The sequence below is a fragment of the Pteropus alecto genome, unplaced genomic scaffold (genome assembly GCF_000325575.1).
Source record: "Pteropus alecto unplaced genomic scaffold, ASM32557v1 scaffold146, whole genome shotgun sequence".
In the NCBI taxonomy this organism is placed as follows: Eukaryota; Metazoa; Chordata; class Mammalia; order Chiroptera; family Pteropodidae; genus Pteropus; species Pteropus alecto.
In genome coordinates, this window is record NW_006442107.1 from 14,674,596 (window position 1) to 14,693,231 (window position 18,636).

At 39.7% G+C, this 18,636-nt stretch overlaps 1 protein-coding gene across 3 annotated transcripts in view; it reads right to left on the reverse strand.

The window, feature by feature from the left end:
• MAPRE2 (microtubule associated protein RP/EB family member 2) overlaps positions 1 to 18,636 on the reverse strand; it is a 128,405-nt gene that overhangs the window by 78,503 nt on the left and 31,266 nt on the right. Inside the window, exon 1 of one of the 3 annotated variants that reach the window (XM_006919972.3) lies at positions 2,048 to 2,293. The exons of 1 other annotated variant lie outside the window; for it this stretch is intronic. In XM_006919972.3, the coding sequence (XP_006920034.1) occupies positions 2,048 to 2,166 (119 nt within the window). In that variant the 5' untranslated portion in view covers positions 2,167 to 2,293. Of the gene's footprint in view, positions 1 to 2,047; positions 2,294 to 18,636 lie in introns of those variants that run through there. One more of the 3 variants, XM_006919973.2, reaches the window with a different exon arrangement.

The following is an 18,636-nucleotide window of genomic DNA, read 5'->3' on the forward strand; positions in this document are numbered from 1 at the left end:
ACATGTCTCACTATAGCGTTCAGTAATCCTATTACATAAAGTACAAATGCAATAATGCTCATAGTGACTTAAGAATTTGTTCAGACAGATCTTTATTCAAATTCGGTTTTGTTTTTCACATAATTCCAGGTACCATTAAAGAGACTCAGAAAGCAAACTGGAAATACTTTAGGAATTGGAAATAACTTGAATTAAAAAGGTAAAATTTTATTTTAAAGCAATCATTTATCACCAAAAGGTAGCATTTAAGCTTTCCACCAAGTGATTTTTCCATTGCCATTTTAACTCAGTTCATATGACTAATAAAACCCAACTGGGCCACATCCTTTGGCCCACGTGGTAAAATCTGAACTCTGTCTTAAAAGCAACTACTACCTACATAGCAGAGAATAAATCATTTAAGAAATGAGGGCTTCAAATGTATCACCTGTAAGAACAGTTTGAGTAAGTGAGGTTTAAAAGCAACTCAGGGTTTTTGTTTTTGTTAATTTTATTTTAGGTTTCAGAACGTTCACAGAGAAAGGTGAAGGGTAAGGGAGAGAAGGAACCCAACCTTCCAATCACAGGGGTCTCCAAAAGGAGTCTCAGAGGTTGTGGACCAATTGTGGTTTATATTAAGAGAATAACAAGCACTTGGAATCTGTAAGGATGCCATGTCAACATATTAGTTGGAACCATAAGGCATGAGATTTTGGTGACCTCAGGGGCACAGCCAAAATTAACTCCAAGTATTTACATAACTGCCAGAGATGATGGGGCAAATGTTGCTTATCATTTTTTTTTTTTTTGAGTCAACAGTGTTTCTTCAGTCAAAGAGAGAGGAAGTGGGGTACTTTTACTCCCATTTTATAAACATGCTACAGTGATATACACTGAATATTCTACCCATAATGCCATCTGAATGTTTAGATGAAGGCATTAAAAAAAAAGAGTTATTTCCTGTTGCTCACTAGCTGAGAGGATGCGCTTTAGAGGTATGTGTGCTCTGCTTCAAAGCACAAGCATTGTTAGCGGTTATCAAGGTAACATTTAAAAATAACTACTTGGTACAAAAGAACTTCAGAGGAAATATGAGTGAAGCTATCAGTCTCCCTTCAAGTCTGGCCTTGAGCTGCATTAGGCTCTAGCTGCATTCTCCATTACATTGTTATCCTTATCAAACAATGCAAACAATTTTAATGAGCTTATCTACAAGAACATATTGCCAGATATGCTAATGTCAAAATGATGCCAACCTTACAGGCCGACTCATTAATCAAAAGGCTCACAATACAATGACCAAGATCAGCCCCATCCTCAAATCAGACCTCAGCAAGATACCAGGAATTACCTTCCTATTGTAAATAAGGAGGGCGGGCTCCCACACCCATGCGGAGGCCATAAACTCCTAAGAATAGGCATAACTGCACCCAGTTTTCTTCAAGTTCATTGCAGTCTAGTCGCTTTCTAATAAACCTTGGAATCTATGGAGAAAATTTTGGTGAACGCCTGACACCATGACCTCTGCTGTCAATCCCTGCACCAATCAGCGAGCAGAATTCTTACAAAGCTCCATCAATCTGGCGGTTTAACATCACAGACTGCAGCCTAATCTAGAGGATTCCATCTTTCTTGCACACACACACACATCAGGGCAGACGCAAACATTTTTTCTAGCCATCCTCCTGTCTTTAGGCTCAGCGTACCTAATGGCTCCCTTAAAATCTAAAAGAGAAGGAGGAAAGGAAGTGCTACAGCCTGTCTCTCTTTGCAGAGAGGGGAAAATTGCTTGCATTTTTATCAATGTGGAAGGAAAGAGATGGAGGGAGATCCCTTGCAGGCAGCAAACCTATTCACAAAATGCTCTCCATCTGCAATCGTGAAGCCTCAAGGCATACCCAACATGACACATGGAAACGGATAGCAAAGAATCACGATCGCCTTTAAAAACGCACGTCTGCAGCCCAGTCCAGGGGCAGCGTCTGCTCCATTATATAACGGGCCGGATTTCCGCGCGCCCCCGCCGAGGTTCCCCGCCCGGCGCCGCTCCCGGTGCCAGCCCCATTACCTGTAGGAACGCTCCCCGCGCACGGTGTGCTTCCGGAAAGGAATGATGGTCCCGTTATCCTGGATGATGTCGTTGTTGTTCTCGCCATTTGGGGACAGGGTTTGGGTCGGACCAGGCATTGGCGCACTCCCGAGATAGGGAACAAACAGCTGCGGGCCGGCTGGTGAGGAAGGTGGCTGTGTCTTTCCTTCCCGCTCGCCTGCTCCTCGCGCAGACCGTGCCTGCTCTCTTCTCCAAGCTCAGGCTCCCGCCCCGCCCCGCCCCGCCCTCCCGGGTCCCGCCCTCCCGGCTGCTGACGTCAAAGCGCCGGCAGCAGCAGCCTGGTCACGTGGCCAGGCTCGTCACCATAGCAACTCGCTAACTCATCACCTCGGTTCAATTCGCACAGGGCCGCGACGTGACCACGCCAGCAGCTCCAGGCAGGCACCCGGGCAGGCCTACATCTGGCATGTAAAACCCCAGGCCACCCCAGCCCCCCTCGCAGACTCGCCTGGTCTGAAAACCAACTCTTCCTCTAACCATTTCCTTTCCGACCCGTGCTCCAACTGCAGCTGTGTACACAAAAGAGCGATTCAGGCAGAGGGGTGTGGGAGACCCTTTAACTCCTTCAATACCAAATCCTTATACCGTTAAAATTAAACTCAGTCTGGTTTCAGAAAAATATAGTAAGACCCGGTGGCCTGCTTCTAGAAAATGTATCAGACTAAGGGTTTCGAATTTCCAGCTTCCTGCTCCATTCTCCAAACAGCATCAGCCTCCTCTTCCAAAGAAGCCCCAAACCTGAAAACCTAAGAGGAAGCTGCATATCCTTCTAACCAATGTAAGCTTTAATAACGATTAAAGATGGCAAATTAAGAGATTTTCTGCACAAAAGAATCCCCAAAGAAGGTTTGTGAAAAAGATAACTACCATTTTTAGAACATCATGGATATTCAAGACCCCCTAATTCAAATTCTTATACTCCCTCCTGATACAAATAATTAACTCCTTGTCATTTATTTCATTTTCATTTTAATTAAAGTGAACACCCAAGTTAGGATTTGGAAGCTCTCAACATTCAAGCTGTTCTATTTCATTGCAAAGCAGTTTTCAAATACACTGGCTATGAACAAGAACTATTATTATCCCAACTTCAAAGATGAATAAACTAGCAAGATTAAGTAACTTGCTCAAGGTCGCATGAAAGTGTGAACTGGAGCTCCAAAATGACATCAATGTGACTGGACAGTAGTGAACTGTGTTTACTGTGAACTCAAATATTGTAGATCAGGTAAGAATCAAGTATTTTATGTACATTCTCAACATGACCACTGAATGGTGAATATAAATTGCTATTATTGTACAGTCTATGGATTAGACTATAAACTCTCAACAGACCCCAGACGTGTCCAATGCTTTTCTCCAGAGGGAAGAGAGTTTGAAGGATTCTCTGTTTATCAAAAGCGGTTTCTGACCTTTTGTGGGATGGGAAGGGAAGAAGAATTGGGATATAAAAACAGCATAAATATATGCAGCAGAAAATACTAGGCTATATGGCTCATCCTGTCACATCATTGTATGGTTCATTAGCTTTATCATTTTATGATACGGATATTAAAAACAAGTAAAAACTTTGTCATTCCTGACAATTCTCCAGCATATCTCCCTGGTAATAAGTTATTTCTGGCAACAAGCTACTAGAATTAGAATCAAATGATTTACAACCCAGATGGTAATGATATTCTCAAACAAGGGGCATTTTTTTTCTTATTTTATATTCTCCTTTCAGGCTCTATTTTAATAATATTATTTTCTGCTTCTCCAGTGAATTCACAGTATTCAAGTGATTTCTTCACCCATATTTCAGCTTACATGAGAATTTTTTCTCATACAGTAAAGATCCAATTCTGACCTAAAACTTACAAGGTATATAGTTATATCTAAGAGATATACACCAAGCCTCATATTGCACAATGAGCTGAAGAGGCTTGAGAGTATAGTCATTGCTACAAGGATCCATGCTTCCTCTTACTATTTCTGTCACTGAACCCACCACGGTTGTCAATTTCCTTACTAATTTGTTCCCTTTCACAAACGCTTCCCCTTTCTTTAGGGACAGTCTGAAGCTGAGAGAGTCTACAAATCGAATATTTAATGTTTTCAGAGTATGCTCTCTCATTTTGGGTTTTTTAGTACAGCTTACTTTTCCATGATCCCATATTTAAGTAATAGGTTAGACATCGTTGGTGTTGTCATAGGGACGAAATTGTCAGAATTTGAATGTATAGCTCATTGATTATACTGACTAATTTTGTGGAGGGAATACTCCCACTGTTTCTAGGCTGCTTGTAAAGGACAAGACTATGGCCAAGAATTTGGGTTATGGGCTGAAAGGGGTAAGGTAGTGAGTCAGGTAAAGGAGGTATCTAAGAGCCCTTGTAAATCTTCCTCTAGAACTGCTCTGAGCTACGTTGCTATAAAGGGATCCAGAGAGCTTGGGAGACCTGAGAATACCCTCTGAGATGCAGGGGTAACAAAGGTAATAATTTGAAAGTATTGAACAGATGTTTTCATTCCTCCTCCCATAAATCAGGTGACCTGGCAGCCATTCCTCGGTTTAACCCTAGGAAGAAGGGGAGGGCAAATTCCACTTCAGGAAGGAGGATGGTAAGATATAGGGAAAGTGCACAAAGGGCAGAAAGAAGGAGGGGAGAGTCTACCCTTCCCAACCCCAACTGAGTGTAGAAAGAAGGGGATGAAAGTAGGAAAGGCAGGCTCTCCCATCTCCAGGTCCTCAAAGGGAGACAGGCAATAGAGTGGTATTGGCTTTGTTCTCAGCCTAAAGGACTTTCTTTTGTCTCGTTTCCCATTTGAGACTCTAGGAAAAGACCGCCTTAAAGAATATTACCCTGATGCCTTACTCCCTAAACAGGTGCAGCCCCATCACAATAAAGACAAAAATCAGTGGCTTGGTATCATTAGGCAGAGGAGCTAGAGAAGGGGGAAGGACATCTAAAGACTAAATATTCCCTTAAGAAACGGAGCTAATCAAAGACAGTCTATACTGGAAGAGGCTCTAATACTGTGAACTGGCAAGTTTAAAACTGTTTCTGTTTCCCTATCCCTCAGCAGGGTAAGCAGAATCACACAGAACATTACAGAAAAATATAACTAAGCTAAAATGTCCATATAAATCGACTGTGGATTAAAGTTGTCTTATGTACATAGGCATATCAAAAACAAAGTACATGCAGACCATAGTTCTATATCTTCAACTGCCTAATGGAGAAATGGCTGCTCTCATCAAGCATCATGATTAAAGTTGGGCCTCTGGAGTTGGACTGACCTGGGTCCCTGACTTGGTTTTACCACCTGCTGGCTGTGTAACTCCAGCAAGTTACTTTGCATCTCTAAGATTTAGTTTCCTCATTTATGAGGTAGATGTAATCATACTCGTTTCATAGTGTTGCTGTGAAGATTAAATTACATAATACATTTAAACAGTCAACACAGCAGATTCTTAGTGGTATATGTTGTTATTTTTAAACAATGTTAGGCATACCCTAAAATGTTCATTCATTCACTTGACACTTATAACTGGATCTCTTGTGTACTGAAAGCTGGCAAAACAAGACGAAAAGTCCCGGAATCTGTCCTTGAGGAACTCATTATGGGTTAAGATAAAATTATTTGGCAATGATGATATGACATAATGCTGTAATAATTGTACCACATAGGCGATATAGGACCGTAGAGGATGAGCACCTAATTCAAAATGAAAATTGGGAAGTAGGTCTGAAAAAGTTTCCCCAAGGAACTATTACCTAAGCCTAGGATGAATAATAATAACTTTTTTTGTAGACTTCCTGTGTGCCAGCCAGACTGTAAGCCCCTCAGGGCAGAGGCTTCGGCTGTTCACTGACATATCTGCAGTTCCCAGAACGGGGCCTGGCAGGAAGTAGGCACTAAACAAATATGTAATTTATTCAACAAATACCTGATCTGATTCTCAAACCAACCCCAATGACAACATGGAGGCTCAAGGAGGAAAAGTAAGTTGTCTGGGATTGGATATCAGGTTTTCTCAGCCCCAAAGTTCACAAGCTCATCCACTAGGCTGCACTGTCATTTAAAAGAGGAATGGTTTAGTGTAGTGGGAAGATAAAGGGTTTCTCAGGCAGATATACTTAGGTACAAAGGTAAGAAAAAATGTGATGTCTCTGGGAGACAGCAAGTTGTTTAGCATGGACCCAGAACAGAGTACACAATGGCAGGGGATAGGCAAGGCCCAGGACCAGAAAGGTGGTAGGGCCAAGCTAAGTGGTTGACTTTAATTCTGAAGGTGTTTTGGAACTTAAAGTGCTTTAGAGAAGGAAATTAATGGTGAATTCACACCAAGAAGGTCTGATGCTGGCAGTAGTGTGGAGGATATATTGAAGAAGATTAAAATAAGCCAAACAGTGATGAAGACCTAAACTAAAACAGAAGCACAGGGGATTGAAGAAGAAAGCACAGATTAGAGGTTTTCAGAGGGTAAAACTGTTGGGATTTGCTCTCTAACTGGATGTGGGCACGGACACTGAATGGGGTTTAAATGTATGTAGTGAAGGAGAAGGGGACATTTCAAATGAATCCCAAGATCATGGCTTGGGTGACCAAGTGGATAATGGTCTCACTTATCAAGCTAGGAAATACAGATTGAATCGCCCTTCTGGAAGAAAGGTTCTCACAATGTTTTAGATATTTAGAGAAGTACCTATAAACTTCCTAGTAGGAACAATTAGTGGTCACTTGAGTTCACACATAGTGGGTGTTCATTAAGTATTTGTTGAATAAGGGAATATGTGGGTTTTTGAACTTATGAGACATGTTTGACTTGGAGATTTGGAGGAAATTATCTCATAGGTGATAATTGAAGCTGTGGGTGTTGACACCTTCACTTAGGGAGAAAGAGAAGGCCTGGGATGGAACTCTTTAAAAACTGAGTGATAAAAGGGAAGCCTGCAAAAAGAGACTGCCAAGGATTTTTGCGTGGTGGGGCAAATCACAAGAGGGAGTGGTTTCATTGGGCTCAGGGGAGGAAGGAGCAGGGAGAAGTCTCTAGGGCCAAATGTCACAGAAAGTTTGAATTAGATGAGGCAGAGAAGTGTTCACTACATTTGATAAGGTGCTCTCAAAGATATTTTTAAAAGGTTGGATTTCAGATCATAGGGAAAGCTGCAATTCTTTGCAAAGTTACTAATATTCTGACCTAGCAAAAATACTGAAGGAGGAGATATTCAATCAAGGGTCATACATATAATATCAGCAACTAACTAAAATCAAGTATTTACACTAAAAAGCTCCCAACAATACCAGAGGGACCAATATGTTAAATAACAGGAAGCCATTCGGCACCAGACAAACTGATCCTACCTGAGTCCTCATTCTAGAGGAATCAAGAGCCACGCCCCCCCCAAAAGATCAAACAAATATTTAAAACCATGTTTGGAGAGCAAGATTACTAAGGTGGACCCAGAGGATACAGAGCTAGAGCCACGAGAACAAGCATAAAAGGAAGCCAGCAGCAGTCCCAGCACACAGATCCAAATTGAGGAAGACAGAACTGGGTACCAACCCCGATTTTAATTTTCAGAGTTCCTAGGTTATAGCACAATCTCATTTCTCTTGAGATTTTGGCCAGCGAGCACTGATAATTGTGTATTAAGCAGAAGTCATTGTTTCTGTACTTTTCCGACATGCAAGGTTCATCTAGAACAGGGATTTTACATTGCTTTGGATATGAAAAATCCAAAATACAATGGCAGAGAAGATATGAAATCATTAGCCAAAATGGATGTTAATCCTGATTCCATCCAAGAAGGATCTATTCATCACAAATGTCTTTTCTAGGTTAAAATGTGTTGAGTGGAGCTAATAAATGCTACAGTCAAAAGCTTTCACAGCTGTCACACCACCTTAGATGGGGCTTCCTCAGATTATTATCACCTCCTTCCGAATGCAGGCAGAAGATTTCACTTAGCTGTCACTATTGCTGTCCTGGGACAAATGATTTCTCCCATGTGTATGTCCTAGGATATTTTCCAGTAGGAAATGGCAAGAACAGCTTTGCAATCAATGACTTAAAATATGCTTCACACCCAAAATGATAGCAATGAATAAATATGTGATTGGCCAGCCAGGGGCAGTGGCCCTGTAATCACCTTGATGGCATAGAAATGTATCTGAGATTGGTCCTTGCTCACTACCTAAACCCTGAGGCATAGAAGATTTTATTAATTCTTCCTTTAGCTCTGAGGAGAATTGTATGATATGTAATATGCCTCCTGGCTTTTAGTAATAGAATTTTCCTTAAGAAAAGCTGGCGAATTATATTTTCCCCCAGACAAAGAAACTCTCTTGAAAGCCAACTTTAATGGGTATGTTCCTCCAAGATTGACTTTTGAGATTACCCGTCTTTGCAGATTATTTATCAGCCATATTTATAGCTATGCTGATAGGTTCACAAGGTAGCATCTTGCAAACCTCCTCCCTATTTGCTAGTAAAATAGCAAGTTTTCTGTAATGTCAAAGCACAGAACACACCATTGTATAAGATTTCTCAGTGTTGGAATTTATTTCTTAATTTGCTTTTTTTTGGATTTTCTCAAGCTTGGACTTAATTTTGTGGAATAACTCATAGAACATGATGGGAATGCAATTTAAAAACACTCATAGAGTATTATGATTTCTGTAATCATTCAATCAAATCTATGCAATGTGAGGTTTCAGTCTATTAAATAAAAATGTGCTTTTGAAATATACCATCTGGTTAAATTTAAGAGCTTTAAATATGTTTTCCATAAAAATACAATGTGATAAATGTTATAATTAAAGAATGTATTAAGTATCACAGGAATACAGAGAAGAAAATAACCATGTTTGGGAAAGTAGGAAAAGCTTCACCAAGGCAGTGATATTTATTTGTATTAGGGCTCAATCATTCATTCAACGAATATTTATTGAGCACCTACTATGTTCTAGGAATAATTCTAGGTGCTGAAAATATAATTAACCAAATATATAAAATTCCTTGCCCCTGTGGAACTTATACTTGAGTGTATGTGTGGGTGTTGCGAGCTAGGAGGGTTAGCCATGGAGATGAGGTCAGAAAGATCACAGAGGCAATAGAATGTACAGGGCTTTGAACAGCCATTGTAAAGAATTTGGCTTAAAACCAAAGTTAAAAACCATTAATCTGTAGCAGTGTTAGCAGTGTCTGTTGGCATAGATGTGGAATTCTAATAACAACGACAATAATAGCAATACCTAATATTTATTGAGTACTTTTTATGGGCCAAATATTATGCTTTAACTGAGTAGTTATTCTAATCCTCACAGAAACTTATGAGGAAGGGGCAATTTTGAATCCTGTTTGTCAGACGAGGTAACCAATTAAATAACTTCACCTGATCACAGGCCAGGAAGTGGCAAAGCTGGGTGTGAACACACCTACCAGGTATCAAAGCCATCATTCTTATTCACTAACATCCTGCCTTCCCGCTAGAGTCTGATAAAAACTGGATGTAAATAGGCAGAATCTAGGGTTGGGGACTAGCCGGGATGAAACAGCAGAAGGACAAAAAGGCAAGATAATGTAGGTTGCTGCACTGAAGGCAATTCAGTCTAGGGAGCAAGGAAGTAAAGCCAGAAGGGCTGGAGGCAGAGAGAATGAAGAGGGGATGGGAGACTGTACAGGAGAGCAGGATTTGTGGGAGTAAGAGATTAGAATAAACAGAAGAATAAGAGCTGTATATTATGGTTAAGGAAAAGAAGGGGGAAGGAGGAAGAGATACTAGGATTTGGGGTTAGCAGTATATGTGATTAGTAGAGAAAAATATTTTTTTATCCTATTTATAGTGATTTTTTTTTTCTGAGTAAGCCTCGACTATCAATGTCCATTTCTTTGATATTTTTTGGAGGGGAGAGGAGGCCACAGACATTTTTTTTTGGTATTTGTTTTCAAAGCTAAAATCTGCTTTCATTTTCACTATGCCAAGACTGTTATAATTCAACCATCCAGCTCCAGACATGCCTGTTTGAATGCTCTCATTGAAATGTATCCATGCCGAGATCATGAAATTCTTTATTTCTTCCCCCTATTTTATTTCCATGTTTAAATAAAACACATCTTGTTGAAGTGACTGGATAGGACAACTGAAAAAGGATAAAAAAGCCTCGGGCTCAGTTGGTGGCAAGGGAAATGAGGAGACTCTAGGTACCATTAACAAATAAATAATCTTCCAGAAGGCTCGAAAACTTTCAAGCGATGATTTCCTTAGGGCTCTCAAAAGTCAGCTAACCCACTAGGCTTTATTTCTGACTTTGATATTAAAATGTCTAAACTGAGAGAAGAGACTCCTGGATATAAATGCAAAGTCAATGGGGGAGGAGATGGAGGACAATAGTTCTAACAGGTATCAGTGGCCTCCAGAGTTTAAAGCCACTAGGAACCCAGGCCACCAATGGCAACCAAAGGGACATTGGGAGGGAGGGTCTTCCTGAACCTGGAGCTTCTCTGTCGAGTCTGGCGTGCACGACAGCAGAGCTACGGCTCAGGGACCAGGGACGGCTCCTCCATAGCGTGTCAAGGGAACATGAGGCCGGCATCTGGGAAGCAGTGTGAGTAATGGAAGAGAAATCCCCCAATTTCTGACCTCATCCAAATAAAATTTTTAAAAAGAAAATTAAAGAAGCTTACTTCATTAAAAAAGAAAAAGAATACAAATGGAAATCATAAGGACTAAGTTTCCATTAGAAATGCTTTAATTAGTGCTTATATCTTGTTTACTCAAGAGCGTATAATGTCATGTATCTTTATGATCTCAGTTCGTATTCACTGAATATCTGTAAAATGTGGGGGATCAACTATAGAGCATGAAAACATAAAGGGTCACCTTCAAGTAGCTCCCATTTAATTTCTATATGAAAGAATCAGACCTTCAGGAAATCAAAGGGATCTTAGTCTTAACAACATTTAGGAAGCCTCAATGAGTTAACAGTCAGCCGATAGAGCTAAATCAATTCTTGGGGTTAACTGTCCAAGCCTGCCTTTCATACCCTCCTTCAAACCCCCAATTCTAATCTCTTCAGGGAGGATGCTATCAGCCTTCAAGGATTCAATGGGATCATTGAGAAGTAATAAATGGCATGTAGTGCAAAGGACATGTCTAGTGAATTTTTATTATTTTTTGTTTTCTCCTCCTTCTTCTGGGAACTATTCCTTCAAACCATGTGGTTCAAGTAGAGCTTGCCAATTATAATATTCCACCCTCTTGGCACTAGGGACTGGCTTAGAGTTAGGCCTGTGACCCAAGCCAAGCCACTTAGAATATTTCTCTAGGATTTTTAAAAATTAGAGCTGCAACGTGTGTGTGGGGGGTGGGGGGCGGAGGAAGGGTAGGGAGTGGGGAGGGAGGTGATATTTTCATTATTAAAGATAGCACTTCAGAATTAAGAAAATATAGTACAAATTCCTAGGCAAGAAAAAGAAATAAAAGGCATCCAAATCAGAAAGGAAGAAGTAAAACTACCACTATTTGCAGATGACATGATATTGTGTATAGAAAACCCTAAGACTCCACCCAAAAAGTGTTAGAACTAATAAGTTCGGTAGAGTTGCAGGATACAAAAATCTGTTGCATTTCTACACACTAATAATGAACTATCAGAAACAAGAATACAATCCAAATACAATTGAATCAAAAAGCATAAAATAATAATAAATTTAACCAAGGAAGTGAAAGATGTGTACATTAAAAACTATGAGACACTGATGAAAAAATCTGAAGACACAAATAGAAATACATTCCATGCTCATAGATTAGAAGAATATTGTTAAAATGTCTATACTACTCAAAGCAGTCTATAGATGCAATGCAATCCTTATAAAAATTCCAATGGCATTTTTCAACAGAAATAAAATAATCTTAAAATTTAATAACCAAAGCAATCTTGAGAAAGAAGAACAAGGCTGGAGGCATCACACACTTCTCGATTTCAAATTATACTATGAAACTGTAGTAATCAAGACAATATGGTATTGGCATCAAAACGAACTCATAGATCAATGAACAGAATAGAGCACCCAGAAATAAACCCACACGTATATGGTCAATTAATTTATGACAAAGGAGCCAAGAATATACAGTGGGGAAAGCTCAGTCTCTTCAATAAATGGTGCTGAGAAAACTGGACAGTCACATGGAAAATAACAAAAGTGGACCACTGCCTTACACTATAGACAAAAATTAATTCAAAATGGATTAAATGGATTAAATGTAAGACTTGAAATCATAAAACTCCTAGAAGGGACCGTAGGTGGTAAGCTCCTTAACATCAGTCTTAGCGATGATTTTTTGGATCTGACATCAAAAGTAAAGGCAACAAAAGCACAAATAAACAAGTGAGACTGCATCAAACTATAAAGCTTCTGCACAGCAAAGGAAACCATCACCAAAGTGAAAAGGCAACATACCAAATGAGAGAAAATATCTGCAAATCGTTCATCCGATAAAGGGTTAATATCCAAAATATATAAAGAACTCATACAACTCAATAGCAAAAAACCCCAACAATTTGATTTAAAAATGGGCAGAGGATCTGAACAGACATCTCTCCGAAGAAGGCATACAAATGGCCAACAGATATATGAAAAGATGTTCAACATCACTAATCATCAGGGAAAGGCAAATCAAAACCGCAATGGTATATGAGAGATCACCTCCCATCTGTCAGAATGGCTATTATCAAAAAGACAAGAAGTGTTGGTGAAAATGTGGAGAAAAGGGAACACTTGTGCACTGTTAGTGAAAATGTAAATTGGTGCAGCCGCTATGGAAAACAGTATGAAGTTTCCTTTAAAAATAAAAAATAGAACTTCCATATGATTCAGCAATTCCACTTCTGTGTATTTATCCGAAGGAAACAAAAACACTAACATGAAAAAATATACACACCCCTATGTTCATTGTAGCATTATTTACAATAGCCAAGACATGGAAACAATCTAAGTGTCCATTGACAGATGAATGGATAAAGAAAATGTGATACACACACACACACACACACACACACACGCATGCACACACAAAATGGAATATTATTCAGCCATAAAATGAAAAATGAGAAAATCCTACCACTTGCAACACAAATGGACCTCAAAGGCATTGTTCTAAGTGAAATAAATCAAACACAAATGCCTTGGTATCTCATTTATGTGTAGAATCTTGAACTCATAGATACAGAGAACAGACTGGTGGTTGCCAGAGGTGAGGGATAAGGAATGGGAGAAATTGGTGAAGGGAGCCAAACTTCCAGTTAAATAAGTCCTGGGGATGTAATGTATGGCATGGTACCTACAGTTAATACTGTACTGTGTATTTGAAAGTTGCTAAAAGTTCTCATCACAAGAAAAAATTATACCTATGTGTGGTGATGATGTTCCAATATATTGTGGTGATCATGTTCCAATATATACAAATATTGAATCATTATGTTTTATACCTGAAACGAAGGCCAATTATATCTCAATTAAAAAAGAAAATATAGTATAAATTGTACATTTACTATATTTTGCACAGAAGAGAAGTAGAAAGAGATCATGGTCTGGACTAATAGATTTGAAGCCAGGTGCTGGTATTTACAAGTTGAGTAATGCTGGCCAGTTCTCCTAGCCTCAGCTTCTTCATCCAAGACTTACAAGGTGAGATTTTGAGGTATAAGGCTAGGTTCCTGCTTTGTCCACTAGAGCAATAATTTTTGACACCCCTCATTCCAGAGGCTGGATCTATTTCTTCCCATCTTGAATCTGCACAGGCCTGTGGTAGCTTTGAACAATAGATTTTGGTAAAAGTCATGCCAACCATTTCCTAGTCTAGACCTTACAATGACTGGCAGCTTCTGCCTCAATCTCTGGAAGCCAGGTACCTTGTAAGAAGCTCAACTATTCTGAGACTACAATGCTGTGGGGAGCACAAGCCATGTAGAGAGGCCCTGGAAGATGATGCTGTAGGGAAGAGGGGAAGAGGGGGGTGATAGAGACAGTGAACCCGCAGAGTTCCAAGGCTCCAAACATGTGACTGAAGAAGCATCCTATGGACCCAGCCATCACAGCTGATGGCGATCTATTATGCGGATCAGAGACAAATTGCCTAGCCAAGACCTTCCTGAATTCATGATCCATGAAACCATGAGCTATGATAAAGTGGTTATTTTAAGTTAATAAGTTTTGGGGTAGTCTGTTAGTAATCAATAAGAGCAGCATCCTGTTACTTCTCTATTGCTGCATAATGCATCACCCCAAAACTTAGTGGGCTAAAACTACAGCAATCATTTTATTACTTCTTGTTATTCTGGAGGCTAACTGGGCTCAGCTAGATGATCGTCACTTATGAACTCTTACGCTGTTGTAATCAGAAGGTGGCTACTACTGAAGTCATTTTAATGGCTTTCTCAGTCTCATAACTGGTGGTCGATGTTGCATTTTCATTGGGATCTCAGCTGGGGCTCTGGCAGAACACCTCCGTGGACCTCTCCATCTGGCCTGGGCTCCCTCACAGCATGGCTGCTAGGCTCCCGGCATTAACTTCCCTAAAGGGCATGGCAGTTTTAAAGTCTAGCCTTCGAAGTCACAGATCATAACTTCTATCATACTTTGCTGGTCAAGGCACCTGCAAAAGTCCCCCAGATGCTACAGAGGAAGGGATATTGACGCCATCGATATGCTAAATGGAAGAATGTCAACATCAAATGTAAGAGACATGTAATATGCTAGTGTGGTAGCCATCTTTGGAAAATAAATTCTGTCACACATACCTTGCTTCAGCATGTGGTTGTTAAAGCAGGAATTTGAGAGAAGAAATGAGCCAGTGCTCAGGTACTGAATTTTGAAATAGACTGTTAAGCCCATGGCAGAGAGAATAACCTGAAGAAAAGTTTGTGTGCCTCAAAATTCTGATTTTCAAGTCTCAAAAGCTTATGTGATTTTCAAGTATCAAAAGCTCACGATTGTTGAGTGACTCAGAATCTAAACGTCATGCCGTGAGCCATAAAACTATGTGACTAGTTGGAGACTGTCGAGGCAGAAGCTGGCGAGGGTCCCTGAGAAGGGATCCTGTCCTCTCCCCTATCCCTAGCCACATCGCATGCAGGCTTGGGAATTTGAGTAGAAGAAAACTGTCCTTCACATTATATCTGGAATCTTGAGGGCTGGCAAAGACACACAAAGGTTCCCAATTCATCATGGCACAGGGACAGGAGGGGCCAGGTGCAGGTGAAGGGTTTAGTGTGACACTGATTTTTCTGCAGAGCTGCCAAATATTTCTGGGAGCTAGGGGGGCACACTTGACCCCATGTGGTAGTGATAGAAACATCAGCAGAAAATAGGCCTCTTTTGCTGACCCAGTTGATTTTCCTGAGGGAGAGTTTCCATGAGAGCAACTCACAAAATCAAATCTCCATTGTTTCTAGAAGCACCTTGTAAAACTGTATGTAGTATGATGACTATAGTCATCACTGCATTCTCTCATTTTTCTAAGTAAAAGCAGACCAGAGGCAGAAGTGGAAATTAGGTTAGCACTATTGGTTGGGACAATACACAATGCACTTACCAAGGAAGTCCCTTCTCCCCTAAGGCTCCCCCACTTTCTACATCTCCTGCTTGAATTAGACCCACGAACATTCAGCACTCAGTTTTGAATCTTCGGAATTGTTGCCCGCCCTCCTCTATCTCTCCAATTTGGTCACCATATCTGTTCATTTCACACTACAATATGTAGGTCCTTCCCTTTCCTCTCCCACTGCTAACAGCTGCCTCACACCCGCTATGCGACTCTCTGGAGAGGTTTTCTTGCCTCCTGACTCTTACTTCTCAATGCTTATGACATATCACCATGAAATTGATCTCTCCTCCCTTCGTTTTAAAAAGTCTTCAGTGGTTCCCTATCAGATTTGGTATAAAAATTTCAAGTTTTACTTTTGGCACTTAAAGCCTTATACAATCTAACTACTTTTAGAAACATATCTCCCACCATAGATAGTAAGGATGAGATTTAACCCAGTTACCTCTTAACCTGGAATGCGAGTTCTGTCTCCTGGTACCAGCATAAAGAAAGACTTCTATATGTGTAGTAAGCAGAAAAAAGAGCCTGAAAGTGTTCCTCTTTTGAATCCTTCACATACGCTCTTGTAGAAAGAGATTCTTCTATCTGGTTATTGTACAGTATTATGTTTACTGGGATTGCTAGACCTCTAAGTTACTATTTGACAATATCATCGGCTGGCTTCATTATAAAGCTAGGAAGAAGATGGCAATTTAGTCAAATGAATTATGATATAAATGTAACAGTATCTGAGTTATACTCTCCTTAGGATCCTTGTACATCCAGGACCAGGAGAGCGAGCCAGGAACATTCAGCCACTGCTACCTCATCTTCACAACTGCTCTGACTGATCAGATTACATCATTAAAGTCAGAATCGTTATGTTTTCAGTAAACTAAATTATCAGCTTAAAAATTCATAGGTGATTATTGCTTGGAATAAATAAAGAATCACAGGACTGCTGTAATTTCCCGTGGCTAGTTAGAACACAGTTCCTTGAAGGGTTAAGTTGTGAGGCTGGATGACAAACCTCCCCAAAAGTTTCTTTGGCTGGTCACTTACACTTGAACACAACCTGCTAAACAGCAGCCTCACATTCTGCACGCAAAACACTGGGCTCTGGGTAAAGTAAATCATTCCACAAATGGCCTCCTCCCACATGCACAATACTTGAGAAGAGTTCCTGAAGTTTGGACACAGGGCTGTGGAGCAGAGCCAACGAACTTCGCAGCAGTTAGGAAACAGCTGCAAATCCATGCTCATGACACGCACTATACAAATACTACATAAAGGCCACATTCAGATCAAGAGAAGAAATCTGGCTTTGTTAGCAGTGCTAATCAAGGTGAGAAGTTAGATTCACTCAAGAAACTTAAGAATAACCCACTTATGTTTCTGAATGATGCAATTCTAAAATGTATAATTAACCTGTGTTACTTCTATTTTATTTTCTCCACTCTCCCTCCTTCAAGCAAAAGTATCATTTATTTCCATTCCTTATATTCAACATGGAGGGAAAAAGCCAACCACAGACCAAAACAAAACATCTGTCCAACATTTCACAGCTTCTTCACACTAATTTTACCTGGCAAAAGACAATGCCCTAGAGTGATGAGGGATGTCGCTATCCATAACTTTGTCTGTTGTAGAAAGGAAGATACTAAATACTGAAAAGATCTCTTTCTGATCCCCCTCGAATATCAATCAGGCAAATGTGAGAGCCAAGCTTTCTGCATGATTTCCGCATGATTATAATTCTCTCCAAAATGGGATATGGAAGTTAAGTGAACTTTTGGATCCCGTTCCACAGATCTTGATAAATTTTTTTAATCTTGGCATACTTGTTTCTATTTGCTAAAGAAAAGCACATTTTATAGTTATCAGTAGAATTGAAATATGTTTATTTATATGAAATGCTTTGTCCTACTGCAGTCTGAAAAAAGTAGCATTTGCAGTCAAAAGGCTTTCAGCAAATAATTGCAACAGGTACTTCGTGAGTGAGAGATGGTGTCAATGTGTGAATAAAAGAAAGAGGAACCCAGAGAATTCATAATTTGCAAAGAAGTTTGAAAAAAAAATCTCTATTCTTCCCAGGTTCAAATTAGAAATTTAAAAACCTTTACTAAATAGGATGGCAGAATTTGCTAAAATCTCAGCTCATAGTAACAGAGCAGGATTAGAAGCTCACTGAAAACTCAACAAATATTCACAGCCCTGGAACTCTGAGTGCTTCTAATGCAATAAAACCTGGGCACTTGCCTCTTGCCATAAATCACCTCATTGAAAGATGTCTGATAGAGCCAGCACACACTGTTAACCTGAAGTATCAGCTCTTTGTTTTTATATAAAGGATTTGACCAAAAAAACTTAACTTATTCTTTACTGTGGTCTTTAGTGGTTCCTTACTGTAATATATTTGACCCTTATGATTAAATGAATATTTAGATGATCACATTCTTATGATGACAAATATTCAATCTTATTACAAACATCACCTAATAAATGGCTGTATTTTCACTTTCCAACCAGCCTGGAGAAATACTACTGGGTAAGATACATCAAGGCATCAGTAAATTTTAAAATAAGTATATTATCCTGGGTATCATTTTGTCAGTAGCTTCAGTTTAGACGCCCTAATCAATGAATCTGAAAATATTACACACCTTTATGCAGCCTTTAAAACCTGTCCTGCTCAAATATCTACCCAACCACCAAATCCTATCAACTCTTTTCCAGGTGCCTCCCTCAATTTTTCTTTTTGTTTCCACCATATTCATATGACCTAAAGTGGAGACAAATGCAGTAACTTCCAGGAGTCTGTATTTTCTGCTCTCCTTTCCTTCCAATTTATTCTATATATGTGAATAATTTGTTTGTAATTTATAGAAAATGCATGTGTTAAGAATTTGAGGACTACAAAATGTTTAATATTAAGAGCAAACATCATCTTACTACTTTCCTTTAGTCCTA